This window comes from Oratosquilla oratoria, chromosome 40 (assembly GCF_046742065.1).
Source record: "Oratosquilla oratoria isolate Oo_2021 chromosome 40, ASM4674206v1, whole genome shotgun sequence".
In the NCBI taxonomy this organism is placed as follows: domain Eukaryota; kingdom Metazoa; phylum Arthropoda; class Malacostraca; order Stomatopoda; family Squillidae; genus Oratosquilla; species Oratosquilla oratoria.
The window spans coordinates 25,546,713-25,565,353 of record NC_134816.1 but is presented as its reverse complement, the minus strand read 5'-3'; the positions used below and the strand labels follow the sequence as shown (position 1 = coordinate 25,565,353).

At 36.5% G+C, this 18,641-nt stretch overlaps 1 protein-coding gene across 7 annotated transcripts in view; it reads left to right on the top strand.

Annotated features, from left to right (window-relative positions):
- LOC143020695 (glutaminase liver isoform, mitochondrial-like) overlaps nt 1–12,555 on the top strand; it is a 210,949-nt gene extending 198,394 nt beyond the window's left edge. For all 7 annotated transcript variants that reach the window (XM_076177335.1, XM_076177342.1, XM_076177336.1 and 4 more), the window contains 5 exons: nt 3,036–3,212; nt 3,435–3,566; nt 3,955–4,109; nt 4,319–4,459; nt 5,233–12,555. In XM_076177335.1, the coding sequence (XP_076033450.1) occupies nt 3,036–3,212; nt 3,435–3,566; nt 3,955–4,109; nt 4,319–4,459; nt 5,233–5,401 (774 nt within the window). In that variant the 3' untranslated portion in view covers nt 5,402–12,555. The remainder of the gene's footprint in view (nt 1–3,035; nt 3,213–3,434; nt 3,567–3,954; nt 4,110–4,318; nt 4,460–5,232) is intronic.
- Nucleotides 12,556–18,641: the final 6,086 nt, after the last annotated feature.

Genomic DNA, 18,641 nt, shown 5'->3' with positions numbered 1-18,641 from the left:
AGTGAATAGCCCCCGTTAGTCATGAGGAATGATCCTGTGACCATGGAACGCTGCCTCTCCACCTGGGGTGGCTGAACCCCCTATGGGGGAGAGGGGGACCTGGGGGTGTCACAGAGTCTCTTTAGTGGGTCCAGTGACTAGTGCTGGGCAAATACCGCTAATTTCAATACCGGAATTACCGGTAAACAACAATGCCGTTACCGGAATTACCGGTAATTTACCGGTAAAAGACTCGTGAGGTAGTAGTGACGTCCCAAGTTCGAGTCGCCTTTATGACTTAAATCTAAACAAATTTCATCCTACTATGGTGTGTAGTCACAAGTTTTGTAACGTCGTAACTATAAAAATCCTGCGCTCCGAGTCGTTACTCCAACTCTCGTGGGCGGGGAGTAGGGAGGGGGTGCGTGTAAGGTCACAGCATTACCTCCTCTCCCTCAGTGCATATTAGGCCTACGCACCAATCCCCCCCTCCCCCTCTCACACCCCACTTCCGTCTCTATGTAAGTGCAATTTCATACAAAGAATATATTTTTCACATAGAAACACAATTTCATATAAGAAAAATAATTACATGCATCATTTTACACATTACACATAAAAATTCATTTCCAAAATCACCCATTTTTCATTTAGTCAGGACAAAGTTTTTTTGTACAATTGAGGTTTTAAAGGTTTTGTGCGAGATGAATTGACATACGTAGGTCATTTTCATAATGTTTTTTTTTACCAAGTTCCTCTTATATTAGGCTCAGGAACACAATCTCAACCCTTTGAATTTCTGTCAAAGTTTTTTCAATTGTTCATAGTTGCCATTTTTTATATTGGAATAACGTTAATTTTGTATTAGCAGGACTCTACGATCCCTATATTTATATTATAGTACCTTTAAATGGACAAAAAACACACGCATATGTTTTATTTTAATTTTTTATTCTGTGCATCCATTTGGATACATGCCCACCGGAACATAGGCTGACTAATCGAATACGTACATTTTGCACTGAACCTCTGCGGGCCGAGATGCGAACAAAACGATCTAGCACGACTGTTAATTTTCATATTCGAATACGTACATTTCGTACTGTGCATCTGTGGGCCGAGAAGGGAGCAGGACGATCTAGCACGTTGAATACGTTCCTGTTAATTTTCATCCTACGTAGGGCCGTCAGTACTGTCACTCAGTACCACCAAGCCGAAACGTGCTTACCGCTCTCTGAGTATTATGGGATAGCTTATCGGTTAACGGAGCCTAAACGGTAGCAGATTTTTTGCTGGTAAGCTACCGTCAAGGTTGTTACCGATAAAACCCGTAACTACCGGTAGCTGCCCACCACTACCGTCACTCAGTACCACCAAGCCGAGACGTGCTTACCGCTCCACTAGTGTTTGGTATAGCTTATCGGTTAACGGAACCTTAACGGTAGCAGAATTATTGCCGGTAAGCTACCGTCAAGGCTGTTACCGATAAAACCGGTAACTTTACCGGTAGCTGCCCACCACTACCAGTGACCAAAAACTAGTGGGAGTGAGTGGATGCTGAACGATATAATTCAGTGTCTTAAGTGGTCTCCGAGTGATTAGAGAACAGCAGCACATAAATATGGAATATGCTGCACTTTAAGGTTCCATGATTTTACCCCGTGGCCGAGACCCCTTCATATTCTCTTCCCTCCACAGCGTCGGAAACCCTGCATTAATCTAACCAGTCTTAACCTAAATTTTAACATTCTGCCAAGAACCATCGTAGCACGTGCCCGTAAAGACAACCACAGCATCGTGGCAAAGTACGTCACCTAGCGTGGAGGAAGGACCCGGAGTACACGAAGCAGGGTGGGGAAGGGACCCGATGGGAAACGATTTTGTGTTTGTGCTCTGCTCCCGAACCGTGCCTGTGCAAACATTTCGCAAACATCGTTGCTAATAAGGTTTTAGGGTTTGCCAGAGGGAGTCACGCTCAGAAAGACCCTCGATCAAGGCTCGCGACGGCCGGGTTTGATTATTTAAATCGTTGCTACTAGCAATTTGTTCCATAATAGTTACAACGGGGAAGCGAATAAAACCTATGTTGCTGTCATACTCACGGGTGACTTTTGAGTATCGTAGAAAATGGGCATCAGGACTAGTGTTCAGCCGGCTCAAATCCACGATGCAAGTCTTTGTATATAGTTTAAATATTTTTCATACGATCAGTGTAGTAAGATGGGAGCGAATGGTACTAACGCTCAGAGGACCCGCGATCGAGGCTGCCGGATTTGATTCTTCAGACATGTGTACATATATATATATTTTCGTATATTTATATATATATATATATATATATATATATATATATATATATATACAAGTATTATTGAAATCGACAGCATTCTGGCAATTAATATTTTTATTAGTATTTTCTAGATTTCTATCTAGGACCTGGTCATTCGGTGGGGGGGGGGGGTTGAACGGATCCTTGTTGGAAACCTAGAAAATACTAATAAGAAGATCATCTACTGCCAAAATGCCGTCGATTTCGATACTATTTATACAAGAGAACCTGCTCCCATATTTTCGTATATTTATATATATATATATATATATATATATATATATATATATATATATACATACATACACAGTGTGTATGTTTATGTAAAACCAACCAAGTCTGTAAAGAAAAGTTATAACAGTAGAGGGGAACAATGTGTGCAAAGGATGATTTCTGTTACCGAGACGGGTGGGGGGAAGATCACCGGGCACATGCTGAACGAATATAAGCAACAAATACAAAAATCCAATAATAATAATAATAATAATAATTATAATAATAATAAAGAAATAATAAATTATAAATAAGTAATCTGCGCCTACATTTTTAGGTAGATAATTTTTAATTTCTTGCAAGAATTCAAAACACTATTGTGTCTCCTTAGTAATGATATGTTACTGGACGATTCACTGTATTATTACCGTGTATATTGTTCATTGTAGCTTATTGGTTGAAGGACAACTGTAATTCGCTACTGTGGTCTAACATTTCCTTTCTTCTTTTGCAGTCTTGCTCCATGGAGGTGACTTCGGACAGCATGTCCGTGATGGCTGCCACCTTAGCCAACGGGGGCATTTGTCCTGTGACAGGCGACCGGGTAGTCCAGCCGAATGCTGTGCGGGATGTCCTGTCCCTCATGCACTCCTGCGGCATGTACGACTACTCCGGGCAGTTCGCGTTCAAGGTAAGTTCGAAAACTGACTTCAACCCCTCCCTTCATACCCTGTAGCGCTAGGGAACAGAAAATTTGGTCGAATACCTCCGAAATATTTGGTGTTCGGTAAAGCGCATGTTCTCAAACCCCCTCGAAGTAATAAATATAATTAGTGCCTCCAGATGTCATTATAGTAACTTATTAAGATGGCGATGTACTCACGATACTATTATAAACGACAATCTCCTTCAGGTGGGCTTGCCTGCCAAGTCTGGAGTCTGCGGCGCCGTCATGCTGGTCATCCCCAATGTGATGGGCATCTGCGCCTGGTCGCCACCACTGGACGCGCTCGGCAACTCCGTCCGAGGGCTTAAGTTCTGCGAAGTAAGTTGCTCAGTGGTCGAGGAGCCCATGGCGTCAGTAGTCCTAGATATGCCGTGTTCGTGTGTGTTTTCTCATTGTGCAGTATGTGCGGGGTATATGAACCAGCCTGACAGAATGGGCATGACTCATATGTTGTGTTGGCATCTACTCAGTGTCGAACCACTGTGAGGATGCAGGATTCCAGTCAGTAAAACTCAAAGCAACCAGTATCATTACTGTATTATTTCTAAAAGTGACCTCTAGTTGCTTTGAACTTTCTGAGTACTGTTATTTGTGACTTCACCCTATGTACACAGCAAGTGTTTAGTAAATATTCCATTATACATATAAGAATAGTTAAGTAATGTATATGATGTTTGGATAGTTTGTAACACTTTTTTTTTTGCAGGAATTAGTGCAGATGTTTAACTTTCATCGCTATGACAACTTGAAGCATGCAGTGAACAAGAAGGACCCAAGGAAAAAGAAGTTTGAGTCTCGAGGCCAAAAAGTTGTGTCGCTCCTTTTCTCAGCCTCGGCTGGTGATGTCACAGCCATGCGCAGGTAGGATTTGATATATGAAAATAACAAGTTTTCTGCTATGGATGAAGGTGAAAAAACTTGAGTACTAAATAAGATAATGTTTTCTGTGTTTTAGCTTTCGCTTTCCTGTGTTCAGTTGAAATGCTCCAAAAAACACAGTTGCTGTATCTAGTACTGGACTGCTGTCTAGCGACACTGTGATAAACCTTGATATGTCTATCTTGGTCCAGGTATGCTTTGGCTGGGATTAACATGAGTGAGAGCGATTATGATGGAAGAACTGCTCTTCACCTGGCATCTGCAGAAGGTCATTTAGAAACCGTCCTCTTCTTGTTAGAAAAATGCAAAGTCTCACCCACACCCAAGGACAGGTGAGTCATAGTTTAACTGTGGTGATACTAATAGATGATGTACTTATGCCTGGTGCTCAGTATTGATTGAAACTCAAATTTGACTCTTATTCTCAGTCAGGGGAAGTAACAGTCACATGTAGGCATATTTTATAACATAGAAACACAATTTAAAGCTTTGTCCCAGGTAAAATCAGGTGACTCCATGCAATTCAGAATTGGAGGAGTTCCAGCCTGAAGAGAGTTTCAATTGTTGTTATTATTTTTATTTTCACTAGAAAATTAATCCATTGTTTCTAGGGTCAGATATCCAGGACACAGAGTGAATTGTATTGATATGATGAACAGTATATTTCAAGGCTGAAATATCTTCCTCCTTGATGATAAATGTATCTTTCACTCACACTCAAATTTGTAGGGATGGTGTATGGTTTGAATTACAACCCACCTTTACAAAAGAGAAAAAAAATTGGTGTATATGTATGTAGATTTAATTTACTAATTGTTATCAGTTTATATTAATCACATTCATTCATTCAACTCTTTTCCTGGGTTTTACAATTTTAGTACAGTACTCCTTCTAGCTGTCACCAAGTTATTTTACTTAGCATGGATAAACTCATTCTGCAGTTAAAAGGGTTAAACCTTTCATCTTGATAGAATTTTTCACTACAATTTACAACTTGCACTTTTATTACCATTACCAAGCAACTTGGTTCAACTTAGGGAAAATTCCTTCACAGTTAAAGAGTTAAAGATTTATTTGAATTACGAGTTGTTCTTTCATTGGACAGATGGGGACACACTCCAACAGATGATGCTGTCCAATTTGGCCATGCAGAAGTTGCTAAAGTTCTCCAGGAACATGCGGAGAAGGAGAAACAAGAAAGAAGGGAAAAGGCTAATGACCATGTGGAAATGAATGCACTTATTGAGAAACCAGAAGAAACCAAAGAGGAATGAACATGTGCCAAGGACCAAGTCTGAGCAACTTAGAAATGAGTGTAACAAGAATAGTGGTAGCTATACATAACATAATACCAAAGTAAATACTCTTTTTTTGTTCAAAATGTGATGTCAGTGATGATAATGATATTGTAAGCAACACAAGTTATGTAAGATATACCTGTAGTGATGATAGTAAAAATAAGTAATGACAGTAATAATGATAGCAGCGATGATTAAAATAGCCATAATCATGTAGCAAAAATGACTTTAATGGTAATAGCAATAATATCAGTTGTGACAATGATTTTGAGGATCAAGATATAAGTTGTTGCCCTCAAGAAAGTTGTAAGTCTCCCAAGAGGAGTTTTGATAATTAAGAAAATAAAAATTACTGGTTTCCAGTAATCATAACAGATCATCACAATACAGTAGATTTTATTCATTGTCAGAAATATGTAAAATCAAGGGTCCATTTTGGCATAGAAGAGTATGTTCAGGCCTTCGTAGATAATTAGGATTGAATTTTCATGTCAAAAGCTTAGACATACAGGCTTAACAGAAATTAAATACATAATGTTGAGTTCTTGCAATAAATCAAAGTGCCATTTCAACTATATGCAAAAGTTTTGCATGAACTGTAAACTGGTATTTGGCATATTTGAGCAAACATGACACATGATCAATGTATCAGTCATCAAACATCATCCAAAAATTATACTTGGCAAATTATGCAATTTCATTCTCTGGAATTACCAGTTAGTACTTCTGGACAGTACTGGTTAGCTAAAAAAAAAATTTTTGACCATATTTTTGTCATTTGTATAGTTGAGTGTACATGCTAATATTTTGCATATGGTGAGATGAATTTTGACTGCCTGTACCAAGTAAAGAAATGGTATCATTTGTATTTGATGTGGATGTGCTTTGTTTTGGCAACCCTCTTATAGAAAGGAAGGAGTATTTGGTACAGATATATTGATTAACCAGGCTTGTAAATTGAAACTAACACCTACAGACATTAGGCTTAATTAATTAGATGAATTACAGACATGCAAGACTGGTTTTTACACTTGTATTAGTCCAAGCAATTGAAAATTAAATGTCCTTACATAAACCATAAAACATATGCACATTTTCAGGCACAAACTTTGTATCTGGAATTGACGAAGAATTTTCATAAATGAGAAAAAAAAAATATATTGGATATTTTTCAGGTTTGCAAATCAAGTTGTATCATAAAAGGTATGCTGAAACATTTGAAATCTTGAGTAGAATTGTGTTTGGTGTGGGTTTTAACAGTTATGAACTACTATATAGATTTTTATAATTTGAAAGATTATAAGGAATATGTGAACCCTCTTAGAAGGGGGAAAGAGGCATTGATATTTATGTATATATAAATTTAAGTTTGTGTATATTGTGATGAACTGTTACCATAGATTACTGGGAGTCAAATTGGAGTAATTATTAACAGCACTGCTGTTATTTTAGGCAGTTGTTGGCCTCTATACAAGCCTTGATGGTAGTATAGAAGGATGAGGTTGAACTCCACTTAGTAACTCAGGATAATTGTGTAACTGTAATTCTATGTCAGACTGATAGAGTCCATTCAAGCACCCCATTTTGGTCAAATCTTTGCCATTTTAACCCAATCATTGGTCAGCTCCACAAGATAGGAGTGCTGTGTCCATTAAAGCATTTCACCTTGACCAAATCTGGGCAACCTCCTTTTTCCCTGTCATGAATAAACTCTATAAGGTGGGGATGCAATATAAATCTCAAGTTTTGTGCTATGTGAATTCGTAGAACAAAGATAACTGTGCTTGTTTCCTGTTGTGAAGTGTGAGTAGTGTGATAAGACTGCTGTAAGCCATGAGAGTTATATCAGTGGTGAGCTTGCATAGAATGCAGTACAAAATTATATAGTGTTAAGCAAGCTATGGAAGCTCATATGTGGAATGTAGAATGCATGAAGAGTATGGAGAGGACAAAGTTGGAGGTGCAGTCCATGTCATTATTAAGTTAAGCCTTTTGACAAACAGGAGCTACTTAGGCTGAATCATGAAGTACAACAAGACATGAAACTCTTAAGGAAAAAAGGGAAAGTTATTCCGCGTGCTGCATACATCATTATGCCAGATCATGGTTTGACCAAGTAGATTCAGATTTCCTCAGGTCACATTTAGAAAATGTTAACCCTTTTCTTATTGAAAGGGAGTTGAAGGGTGGTGCAGAGACAAATAAAATATTCTGGCAGCAGGTGGACTAAAAATATAAGTACCCTTGCTGTGAAGGGGCCTGAAGAATTTCCCAAGTAAAAACCTGTGTTTGTACATATATGATAATACAGTACAGGAAACCCATAGACCCACAGCAAGTACCTGCATGTGGTGATCATACAAGATGGCCATAAAGAAAAAATCATGTCCCTGCTGCCCCATCTTCAAAACCCATCAACCCCCTCACCCATCTGATAAGGTAATAACTGTTGATCATGAATTCAACACATAATGTAAGTTCATGGTCAGTCACCTCCATCTAGAGCTACAACTCTTAGGGGCTGACATTTGGTCTTTAGCGTGGGCCCAAGTTCTCTCTGTTAGCTTTGACTGTATTTTCTCTACTTTTTCACATAAGGGAAACTTACAACTGTGAACTGCTTCCCTCCTCCTATTACCATAATCCAGTGAGACAGAAACAACCCTACATTTCTTCCCAGAGAGTTTTATGGAAAGCCCCAAGATCCATTGCCAGTCACTGAAGCTGTAGATTTCTGATCAGTGAAACTTGTGACAACAGTTATTAGTATTTTAGGGAACCTATATCATATGCTAGTCAACCTCCTAAATAATTTGTGGTTGTACTTGTGTTGTGTTAAAGAAGTCAGTGTAGTATATCTGCATGCTACACTTCCATTATTTACAGAACTATTAAGAAGTTATTCAGTTTCCTACATACACTTTTCTTAAGCTTCTACCAACTCAGTGAATAGGTGATTCAGGCAGGGGAAAAGACAAGGCCAATAACTGTGCAGAGAAAAATTAAGAGAGTCGTGGGCCTATATATTGGTGGTATGGAATAAATGAAATCCACCTACTCATATTCTGACATTTTTAGGTAGTGCTTATGGCTGGAGTGAACTTAATATATGTATATATATTATATATATATATTTCTTTTCTTCATTTTCAGTTTGAAAAAGGATTTGCTTCTAATGATCAGATGAACACGTACAAAAACCAGACAAATCAATTTCATAACTACTTAGACCAGTTAGGTATTCCTGATCCAAGTATTAATATTTTGTTGAACATTAAAAGACTGTCAGTAACTATTATGGATTTAAAAGTCCAAGCATTCAGACATGCAATAATTCCTTAAGTATAAAAACTATACTATACCATTCTCACTGTTGGAGAACATAGTAGAATAACATTACTTATTAATGTAGTGTGACAGTAGGTAAAGAACCTTACTTGAATTGGTGTCACATTTCTTATCATTATTCTCTATACATATATGTGATACATTTACAGCAGCATCAGGGTTGATAAACTTTATGTCATAATTGATTGTGTAGTTATATCTTGTACAACCCTGGTTACTCAGTGGACACTAGCTTAGATTATTTGGTCAACGACATTTTGAACTTCAGTATGTATCACTTGGACTGAGGATATAAAAATTATGTGCAACAGGTAGAACAGTTTAACTCAAAATTTCTCTTCTATGGTGCACTCTTTCAGCTTTGTGTCCAAAATGACACTTTATTTTGCTACCAAAAGAGGAGATCTCTTCTTGAGTGGAATTCTAGGAATCTTGGTTGATCAAGATTTAAAGAGGTAAATAATTCAAAGGGTGGGATTTCTTACAAATACTTCAAAAGTTTGTCTAACATTATCACACATAGGAAGGTTTTCCTATGTACTATATATGTGCATATGAAAGGTAGAGACAGTTATGTACTTAAGGATTCCATAAACTGTTTGTCAAGAGGCTTCCTAACTGTTTAATGGTAAAGTTTTCATTTGTTATGTGCAATAATTCCAGTTTAATGTTACAAGCCATAGCCGTCTTCCAGTTAAAGTTCTGGTTGTATTTAACAGTGTATTGGTGTTTCAAATATGTACTGTATCCTTCACAAGAATTACCTCCTTTTCTTTGAGTGTGTATCTGCTGGTGTAAAAGACAGGTTAGTGGTTTTGTTTGCCATAATTAATTAAATAATTGCTTTGTATAAATCTGTGTAGTTCCCTGCACAATGGAGGCAGTTTTCACAAATAATGTGCACTACTGTAATTTTCCAAGTCTCACATCCTGGGTGTATAACCAGGTCTGCTTATTACAGGCCTAAAGAAGAATTATGACTGGCTTCACTGGCACATGGGAGCTGAGCTTTTATGTAGCCAATCAGTGGGCTGAAACATAGGGTCATAAGAGTCTAGTTGTATTAAAAAGTTTGTGACTAGTAGAGGTGCACACTGGCAAACATACTCTTTTTATGCCTTGATTTTACTAACCAGTCATGCATATACCTGTATTTCAAAGTGGCCGAGCATATAGTGCCTAATTGAAAATCCTTCCTGATTACTGTACAAAGGTTACTGTATCAAGTAACCTTGCTCATATATCTTGTATGTCTTAAAATTACTAATCACTGTCTTCCTCTGCCAAATTGCAATTCAGATTGGAGCACAGAATTCATCACATATATTCTACATCACCAAGACATTAATATAGACTTTAGAGGGGTTTTTAACACAGTTTAAGAGCATCTAATTGCCTACACAAATTACTGTGCCTAAGAGGGCCTTTACATGCTTACAAACACCTGGATCAGATGATGCACATTTGAGAATGTAAGATTAGATCAATGCACATGCACGCATGCGCACACACAAACACACACACACAAAATGTTTGTGTGCATGCATATATTTACCTAATTGTAGTTTACAGGAAAGGAACACTTGTGGAGACAAGACTCCCATAAGCATTGTCCCTTTCCTGTATACTATAGTGTGATTGCAGGAAAGTACATAATGAAGTTCTAGTATGATAAGGGATAACAGTTGCAATACTAGACTCAGTAGGAGTAATCTTGGCTTTAAATGGGAGTTTATTAATTACAAATGCTAATTATGATGCTCTGAAAGGAGAGAGAAAAGGGTGACATGATTATAGCATTCAGAATATTGAAAGGGGGTGGATAAAACTAAGATAAATTTTTTGAAGACAAGAAAGTGAAGGGAACAAGTCAATAAAGACTATATGGTTGAAGAATAAATATGTGAAAATGTTTAATTCCAAGTTTGATCAATGGAGAAAGAGACGGGACCTCGCAAATTACAATTAGGTAAATATGCATGCACACACACACATGCATATATACATATGTATAGTGCCTAACTGAAAATCCTTCCTCACTACTGTACAGTAACAGGTTACTTTATGTATCACAAATAACCTTACTCATCTTCCATATGTATTTTAAAGCGAAATTATGAATCATTGTCTTCCCACACTTAAATGCACTATGAATCAGAGCACAATACATGTACAGCACTAAGACATAAGTGAATGATTTAGAAGGGTCTGCAGTAGGTTGTAAACAGTATGAAGGTATTGCATATACACATATGGTGCATAGTCCGTGAAAGAATGAACAACTCAACTGTCATTGGTGTGTTTGAACAACAGCGTCCTCGACTGCCCTCGTTTAAATCTATTCACAGAATTGGAAGTGCACGTGTATCGTGACATATCACTATTATATAGATGAAAATCATTTCAGTATTACATTTTTAGATCTAATCTGCGCATTATAAAAAGTCGGCATTTCAGTGAATGAGATTTAGGCTATGATTAGAATTTGAGCCATGCAAGGAACTCCATTTTCAATCCTTCAACGTCTTCTCAGGATGTGACTTAACTCGGTAACTGTTGTGAACCGCGACATGGATGTCGATAGATGTGTTAATGTGTTTTTCATTGCCACCCATAACATTATGGGAAAATATACACAGACCATCACAATTAACCTAATCTTGGGTCAGATTCAGTGTAGGAAAAATTAATTCAGATGACTGTAAGCCGTGCAAGGACAGTGGTTTTCATGCTATACGCGAGGTCTCCTGCTGCACTCAAGCCACGTGAAGATGGAGTAATGCGGGAACTTCCGTTTACATGTATAAAGGCAAATAAAATATTGTATTTATCGATTTAATTAATTAATTGACTATTTATATATTTAAATTATGTATATATTCATTAATTGTCAGTCAGATCTACCGGGAACCAATTACTGCGAAAGAGATGTTGAATACTAATATTTATATGATAAAACACTTCTCCATTGTCATGTGCTCCTACTTCTGCTTAGGCTCGACTTAACGAGATATATAAATATACAAATGAGTAGCTCCGTGAGAGTGATCCAAGCGCCACGGGCCGCAAACCCTGATATCGTGCTCGACAAACTGACCCGGGCTTCATGGACAGTCTAGTGGGAGTTGGATTCGTCTCCCTTAAAATTACTATGGTCGAGGTAGACAAATCCAACTCCCACAAGGATGTGCGGTAAGTCCAGGGCGGCTGGTTGAGCACAAAATTAAGGTTTGGTTGCCCGTGGCGCTTGGATCGTTCTCCCACGGAGCTACTCATGGTATGTGTATATTTATATATTTGAAGGTTGCATAAACCCACCAATGATGGTTTGGTTGATTTTCCTTTTCGTGGAGAAAGGAACTAATAGAAATCGAAGTGTGTATGCATGTTTTGGTTGTGTGCGTGCGTGTATGTGTATGTTTAAGCATTATTTTTGTGTCATATACAAGTACATGATTATGTGCATTGACCTTATTTCACTTCAGTGTATAAAAGAGTGTTTTCAGTCGTCCTCACATATTCTTAATATATGTTTAGTGAAGATTAAAACTAATAAACCAGTCAATGTGATATTTATTTGCATTTAAGAATTTATCAACAATCGTACTTTAATAGTAAACTGTCGGTAGGTATTTATAATCCTCAGTAGATTAGTTCAATCTAGCATGTAGTTCCAATAATGACCACTAGAGTGCTCTGTGATGTTGTGAAACCCACATGTAATGGAATGTACCTTAGTCTACTTTTATTCAATATTTCCTCTTATTTTTCATGTTAACATTTTCCACTTGGTATTATGCATTGCATTCTGTAATACTCTTTTCTACTATAAATTTAGAATTCATTCTATTTCTCTCCACACTTGTATTTAAGTTGTTACACATTTTCTTTCATTGAACTATAGTAGATCTTAGAACATTAAACTTATTATCTCATCCACTTGTAGTTTTCTTGTGTGCTGGTTTGGTACCTACTTATGATAATATATTTGTGTTCAATTTATAATGTGTTATATATTTTTGTTGTGTGTACAGTATATCAAACATTGCATTTCTACACGCTAAAATTATTCTTCATACTCTTGTCTCCTTCATATATACTGTATATATTGTTTTTCCTAATCAGATATCTTGAATTAAATGAGTTTTTTTTTTTTTTTTTTTTTTTTTTGTATGAAATTGCATGGCAGATCGTATGTAGAGTGCCCGTTGGGCTTAAAAGAAACTCTATTTTTCTTATATACTTTGGAAATCGTGTCTCTTTCAAGGGTGACCTAAATGACGAGGCCCAGTGTGATCTCAAGTATGCTGGAACAGTGCTTGGACACCTAAGAAAGAGAATTACTTCCAACACCATGATACCCACACTAAACGTAGAGCAGTTAATGCTCCAACGCTCCTTTGTGCAAAATATCGACATCTGAAGGAGCTAAAAAAATATCTACGCACACAATTGTTCTTCAAGATTATTTTGAATTCTTTGAATTAGATCAATGAATTTTGATTTCATAGTGATAAATACAATAGCAAGGCATACCAAATATTGAAATAATACACACACAGAAAAGTGGTCACCAAAGCATATAAGCAATGCTGACTTGCATAGTCATGTACGTTGCAAAAAAAAAAAAAAACAGAATAGAATTTCTTCAAACCCCCTAAAAATAATAGTAATAATAAGAAACTAACACTGCTAGAAAAAATAAGAAGAAGAAGAAGGAATAAAGAAAAAAAGGAACAAACAGTTACCTTTAGATGTCTACGGTCGTTTCACTCCACTTTCACAGTATCATCCTTTAAAATATAACCTGTGCATTTGGCATTTTCATTCAAAATAAGTGTATTTGCTGTTTGGTATGTACAACTAAGCAGATATATTAGATGATAGTTCAGTAATTTGATTGATGTGGGAGAGGTGAGTGAAGAAGCCGTTGGGGGACAGCGCCCAGGCCCATCGGCACAAAGAAGGGAGACACGGATTAGTTGAAGATTAGAAGGGAAGACGAAGGGAGGTGCAATGAGAACCGGAAACGCTAGTTTCATCGAGAACAAGCATACAGCTAAAGATGAAATTTAGTAAGATATAACTGAATAAATGATGAAACAAGAAGTAAATATGCAATTAACTAAAATTTCGCCAAGATCTGAAATACATTAGTGAATAAATACCGATAAAAGAAGTAGATGTGGAATTATCAATTCAATCTTCGTCAGGGTCTAAGATATAAATGAATAAAAGAGGTAAATATGTCATTACTAATGATAAATTTATCAAGATCTGAGAACCATGTTTAAACACTGGACCATGCTAATGAATGTTAATGCAGAAGGATTTGTACCAGATTAAGTAAAGAATAGATTGAAGATCGCAACTGCCGACAGTTTTGGCAAAGTATCCATTTGAGGACAAAGATTTTATTGAATGTATAGCATTTTTTGTGACTGGGCCTTAGTAAGTAGAGATGAAGAATACAGATTCCAAGTATATAAAACTCTTGGGGAAGGGACGGGGGGACAGGTCGAGGAAGATGACATGGCCAGGGCAAATCACGGATGGTCTTCCAATACATTTTTCACGAAAGGAATTACGAGAATTGCTGGAGATGTTCCACATTACCTTATTATATATATATATATATATATATATATATATATATATATATATATATATATATATATATATATATATAGATATATATATATTCTTTTTTAATATTCGAGGAAATCTATGGTTTGGATAGAAGTTGCGTTCTTTGTAGGAAATTGTGGAGGTATTGTTGAAGTACTGGTGTATATATATATATATATATATATATATATATATATATATATATATATTCGGGGTAATGACACTTATTTGAGGGACTAGTTAAGACAGTAGATCGATGTTGTGGTGTGTTGTGTAATTCGGACATTCCAATAGTATGCGTGGCACTGAGAAAGGAGATTTACACAGGCAGGTGAGAAGCTTGGTTTCTACCATAAGGTGGCCATGTGTGAAGTGGAAATGTCCTGTTTTTATATTTAATAGCTCTGTTTTAAAACGTCGATTATGTTGACCTGAGGACAGTCATGGATGTAATTTGAACTTCACCATTTTAGATGGTTTGTTAGCTGTTGTTCCCAGCATCTTCGTCTTATATTAAGCTCTAAAGATCCTAGGTTTGGTTAGTAGTTTATTACTGGCAGTGGAACGAAGGCGTCGGAAAGGGTGGACGATGTCTTTCGAGCCGCCCTTTGCTTCCCGGGGATGCTAGTCTGAAATGGTACCCTGCAAAATTGAATTGAGAGGAGTTTTGAATGATCCACGAATCGATTTTGTGGTCCATTGGGTACCAGGACATGAGGGCAGGAATTACTTGTGGACAATACGTGAATATATGATTACATGATGTTCAGGGTTGTGGTTGTAAAGCGGCAAGGATGGCGAAAAACTTGGTGGTGAGGATTTAGGCGGCGGGGAGGAATCCATATCTTGTCTCATGTGGTGAAATCTGCAAGATTAGAGCGAGACAAGTTTGGGCCGGATTAGGTAGGTGACATACTGTATATACTTTAGATTGATTTAGGGAAGTTATTATTGAAATATAGGTTTGCCATGAGTTTCGCCATGGTTGGTGTGTTAATATATTGGATAGGCTTGAGCTCCTGTTTTTTTTTTTTTTTTTTTTTTTTTTTTTTTTTTTTTTTTTTTTTTTTTTTTTTTTTTTTTTTTTTTTTAAAGAATAGGGACTGGAGGGTTGAATGTTATGGTAACGGTGTATCTGAGTGGGTCGTGACGCAATCTGAATTCCACCAAGGGACTGTGTGTCCGGATGTAGATGGCGATTATTTATTTATGTATATACAGTATATATATATATATATATATATATATAATATATATATATATATATATATATATATATATATATATATATATATATATATACCTTTTGTGGGGCTTGATAGGAATGTTGCATATAGTAAGTGGTCTATGAGATTTACCAGGGAAGCGTTGACAAAGGATTACAAAGGATTACAAAGGCGGAGCATGCCGACAGGAGACCTTTTGATCCATATCTAGGTCGGATGAAAAAAAAAATCATATTAATAATAAATTAAAACTATAATAATGTAAAAATAACAAATAAAATACATAAATAAATGCATAGGTATAGTTGAATAACAAACAAAAAGGTAAATAGTAAATGATTATAAATTGACATATAACTAATGATAAATGAAAATCAGACAGACAAATTATAACAAAACAAAAACAAATAATATAACATAAATTATAATCATTACAGCATCTTACTTAGGTATTTATCTAAATGATTCTTAAAGCTTCGAACTGAACTACATTGCACTACCTGTGCAGGAAGTTTATTCCATTCATTAACTACACGGTTGGCAAAGTTGTTTCTACCTACTTCCAAATTGAATCTATTTCCGGACAGTTTGAGACCATTGTTTCTTGTCTGATTCTCATTCAATGTGAAAATTTGGTCACTTTTGATGTTGTCAATTCCCTTTAAAATCTTAAAGACCTGTATCAAGTCACCTCTGAGTCTACGCTTTTTTAGGGAAAACAGATTCATGTGCTTAAGTCGATTTTCGTATGATTTATTTTTTATATTTGGAATCAGTTTTGTGGCTCGCCGTTGTACTTTTTCCAGTCTGTCAATGTCTTTAACGAGATTCGGTGACCATACGGAAACAGCATACTCCAAATGTGGACGAACTAACGATTTATATAGCTTGTTAATGAGTGATGGACTTTTGAAATCAAAAGATCGCGCAATCAATCCCAGAATCTTATTTGCTTTCTCAGAGGCTGAAATACACTGCTTGGATGATTTGAGGTCGTTACTGATAATTACGCCGAGATCTTTTTCACTATCCACTTTTGTTAACGAATTTCCAAATAACTTGTAATCGTACTTACTGTTATTTTTACCTATGTGCATTACCTTGCATCTACTTGTGTTAAATTTCATTAGCCACTTTTCAGACCATTGCTGTAATTGATCTAAATCTTCTTGAATATCTAATTGGTTTGAGTGATCATTTGCCACTCCGCACAGTTTTGTATCATCAGCAAATTTGGAAACAGCAGATTTTAGTCCATGGTCTATATCATTTATATATACTATGAATAGAAGTGGCCCAAGAACGGAACCCTGAGGAACTCCACTTGCAACACTTTTCCATCCAGAAGTTTTTCCATTTAGAACAACTCTCTGTTTTCGACCTTTCAACCAATTACTAGTCCAACCTAATAGGCTACCACTTATTCCATGCAAAGCTAATTTAGTAAGTAGTCTTTCGTGTGGGACGGTATCAAAAGCTTTTGCAAAGTCTAGATATATTAAATCTATATTGTTTCTTTTGTCATAATTGGAGATAACTGTGTTGTAGAATTCGAGTAAGTTAGTCACGCAAGAACGTTTCCGTCTGAAACCATGCTGGCTATCATTTATCAAACGGTTACTTTCTAAATGATGTTCGATATCATCTCTGATGATAGTTTCCATTATTTTTCCTACGATCGAAGTCAAACTTATAGGCCTATAGTTATTTGGTTTCTTTGTGTCACCTTTTTTGAATATGGGAGTAACGTTAGCTAGCTTCCATTCTCTTGGGACATCTCCGGATATGATGGATTTCTTGAAAATAATTTCTAATGGAACAACAATCTCATTTTTAATTTCCTTTAAGATTCTTGGATGCCAACCGTCAGGCCCTGGTGTTTTATTAACTTTGAGTTTGTCTATACACCTTTTAATTTTTTCTTTTGTTATATTTACCGTAGTGAGTAAGTTTACCCCAAACTTTTCACAGGTTTCAGTTTGGAATTCACTTTGATGTGTTTCGTTTACGAATACCGAGCTAAAATAATTGTTTAAGATATTACACATTCCTTCATTTGAATATTCAAGTTGACCGTCAGCAGATAATAGTGGACCAATGTGATTCCTAACAACCTTTTTATCTCTAATGTAACTATAGAATTCTTTGGGATTCTCTTTGGATTTATCAGCGATGTTCATTTCGTATTGTCGTTTTCTTTTTCTTATTGTCTTTTTTAAATCTCTCTGTATTGATACATAACTTTCATAGTCATTAGATGCACCCGAGCACTTATATTTCTTATAAGCCTGTCTCTTTTTTTTGACTGTCGGGAGAGGGAACATCGAGCTTGTTGGGTTTGAGGGAGATAGTAAAGGATACAAAGAGAATTGGAAAATGGCCGTTATTATGATGCAGGTCATTACAGGATGTAGGTAAGCTTTATGAGCGCATTAAAAAATGTTAGGCGGAATCTTGTGCAAGTAGATGCAATACAGAGTAAGACGAAGATACAAATTGGGAAAATAATATTTGAAATGGTAGGGAATAGAAATGGAGCTTAGGTTAATGAGAAGGATTATATACGTATCGTCACCAAAGGTATTCACGTTGTCACATTGGCAGAGTATGCCAACGGGGAAATCCGTGGTCCAAATTGAGGTCAGACGAAGAAAAGAAAACAAAGAAGTAAATTAACTCCTACCATCGACGACCGTTTCCAACATGACATGCTTCTGATCGATGACTATTTGGCAATGTCCATCGTGCACTGCGGAACTTCGGTCTTGTCCTGCGTTGGTATAAAAAAAAAAATCCCTAGATGCACGGAGGAGGCATAGAGCGGAGGAAAGTTATGTTAATGGTTATTGACTGAAGCGGACCAAGTTAGGCAAAGTTAGGTTACGTTACGTTAGGTTACGTGAGGTTAAACTTGTTGACAATTATTGATGATATACTAAGAATAACGTCTATAAAAATAATCATGAGACATGATAGCCAGTGCAATGGTACTGAATATTTACCATGAGAGAGCA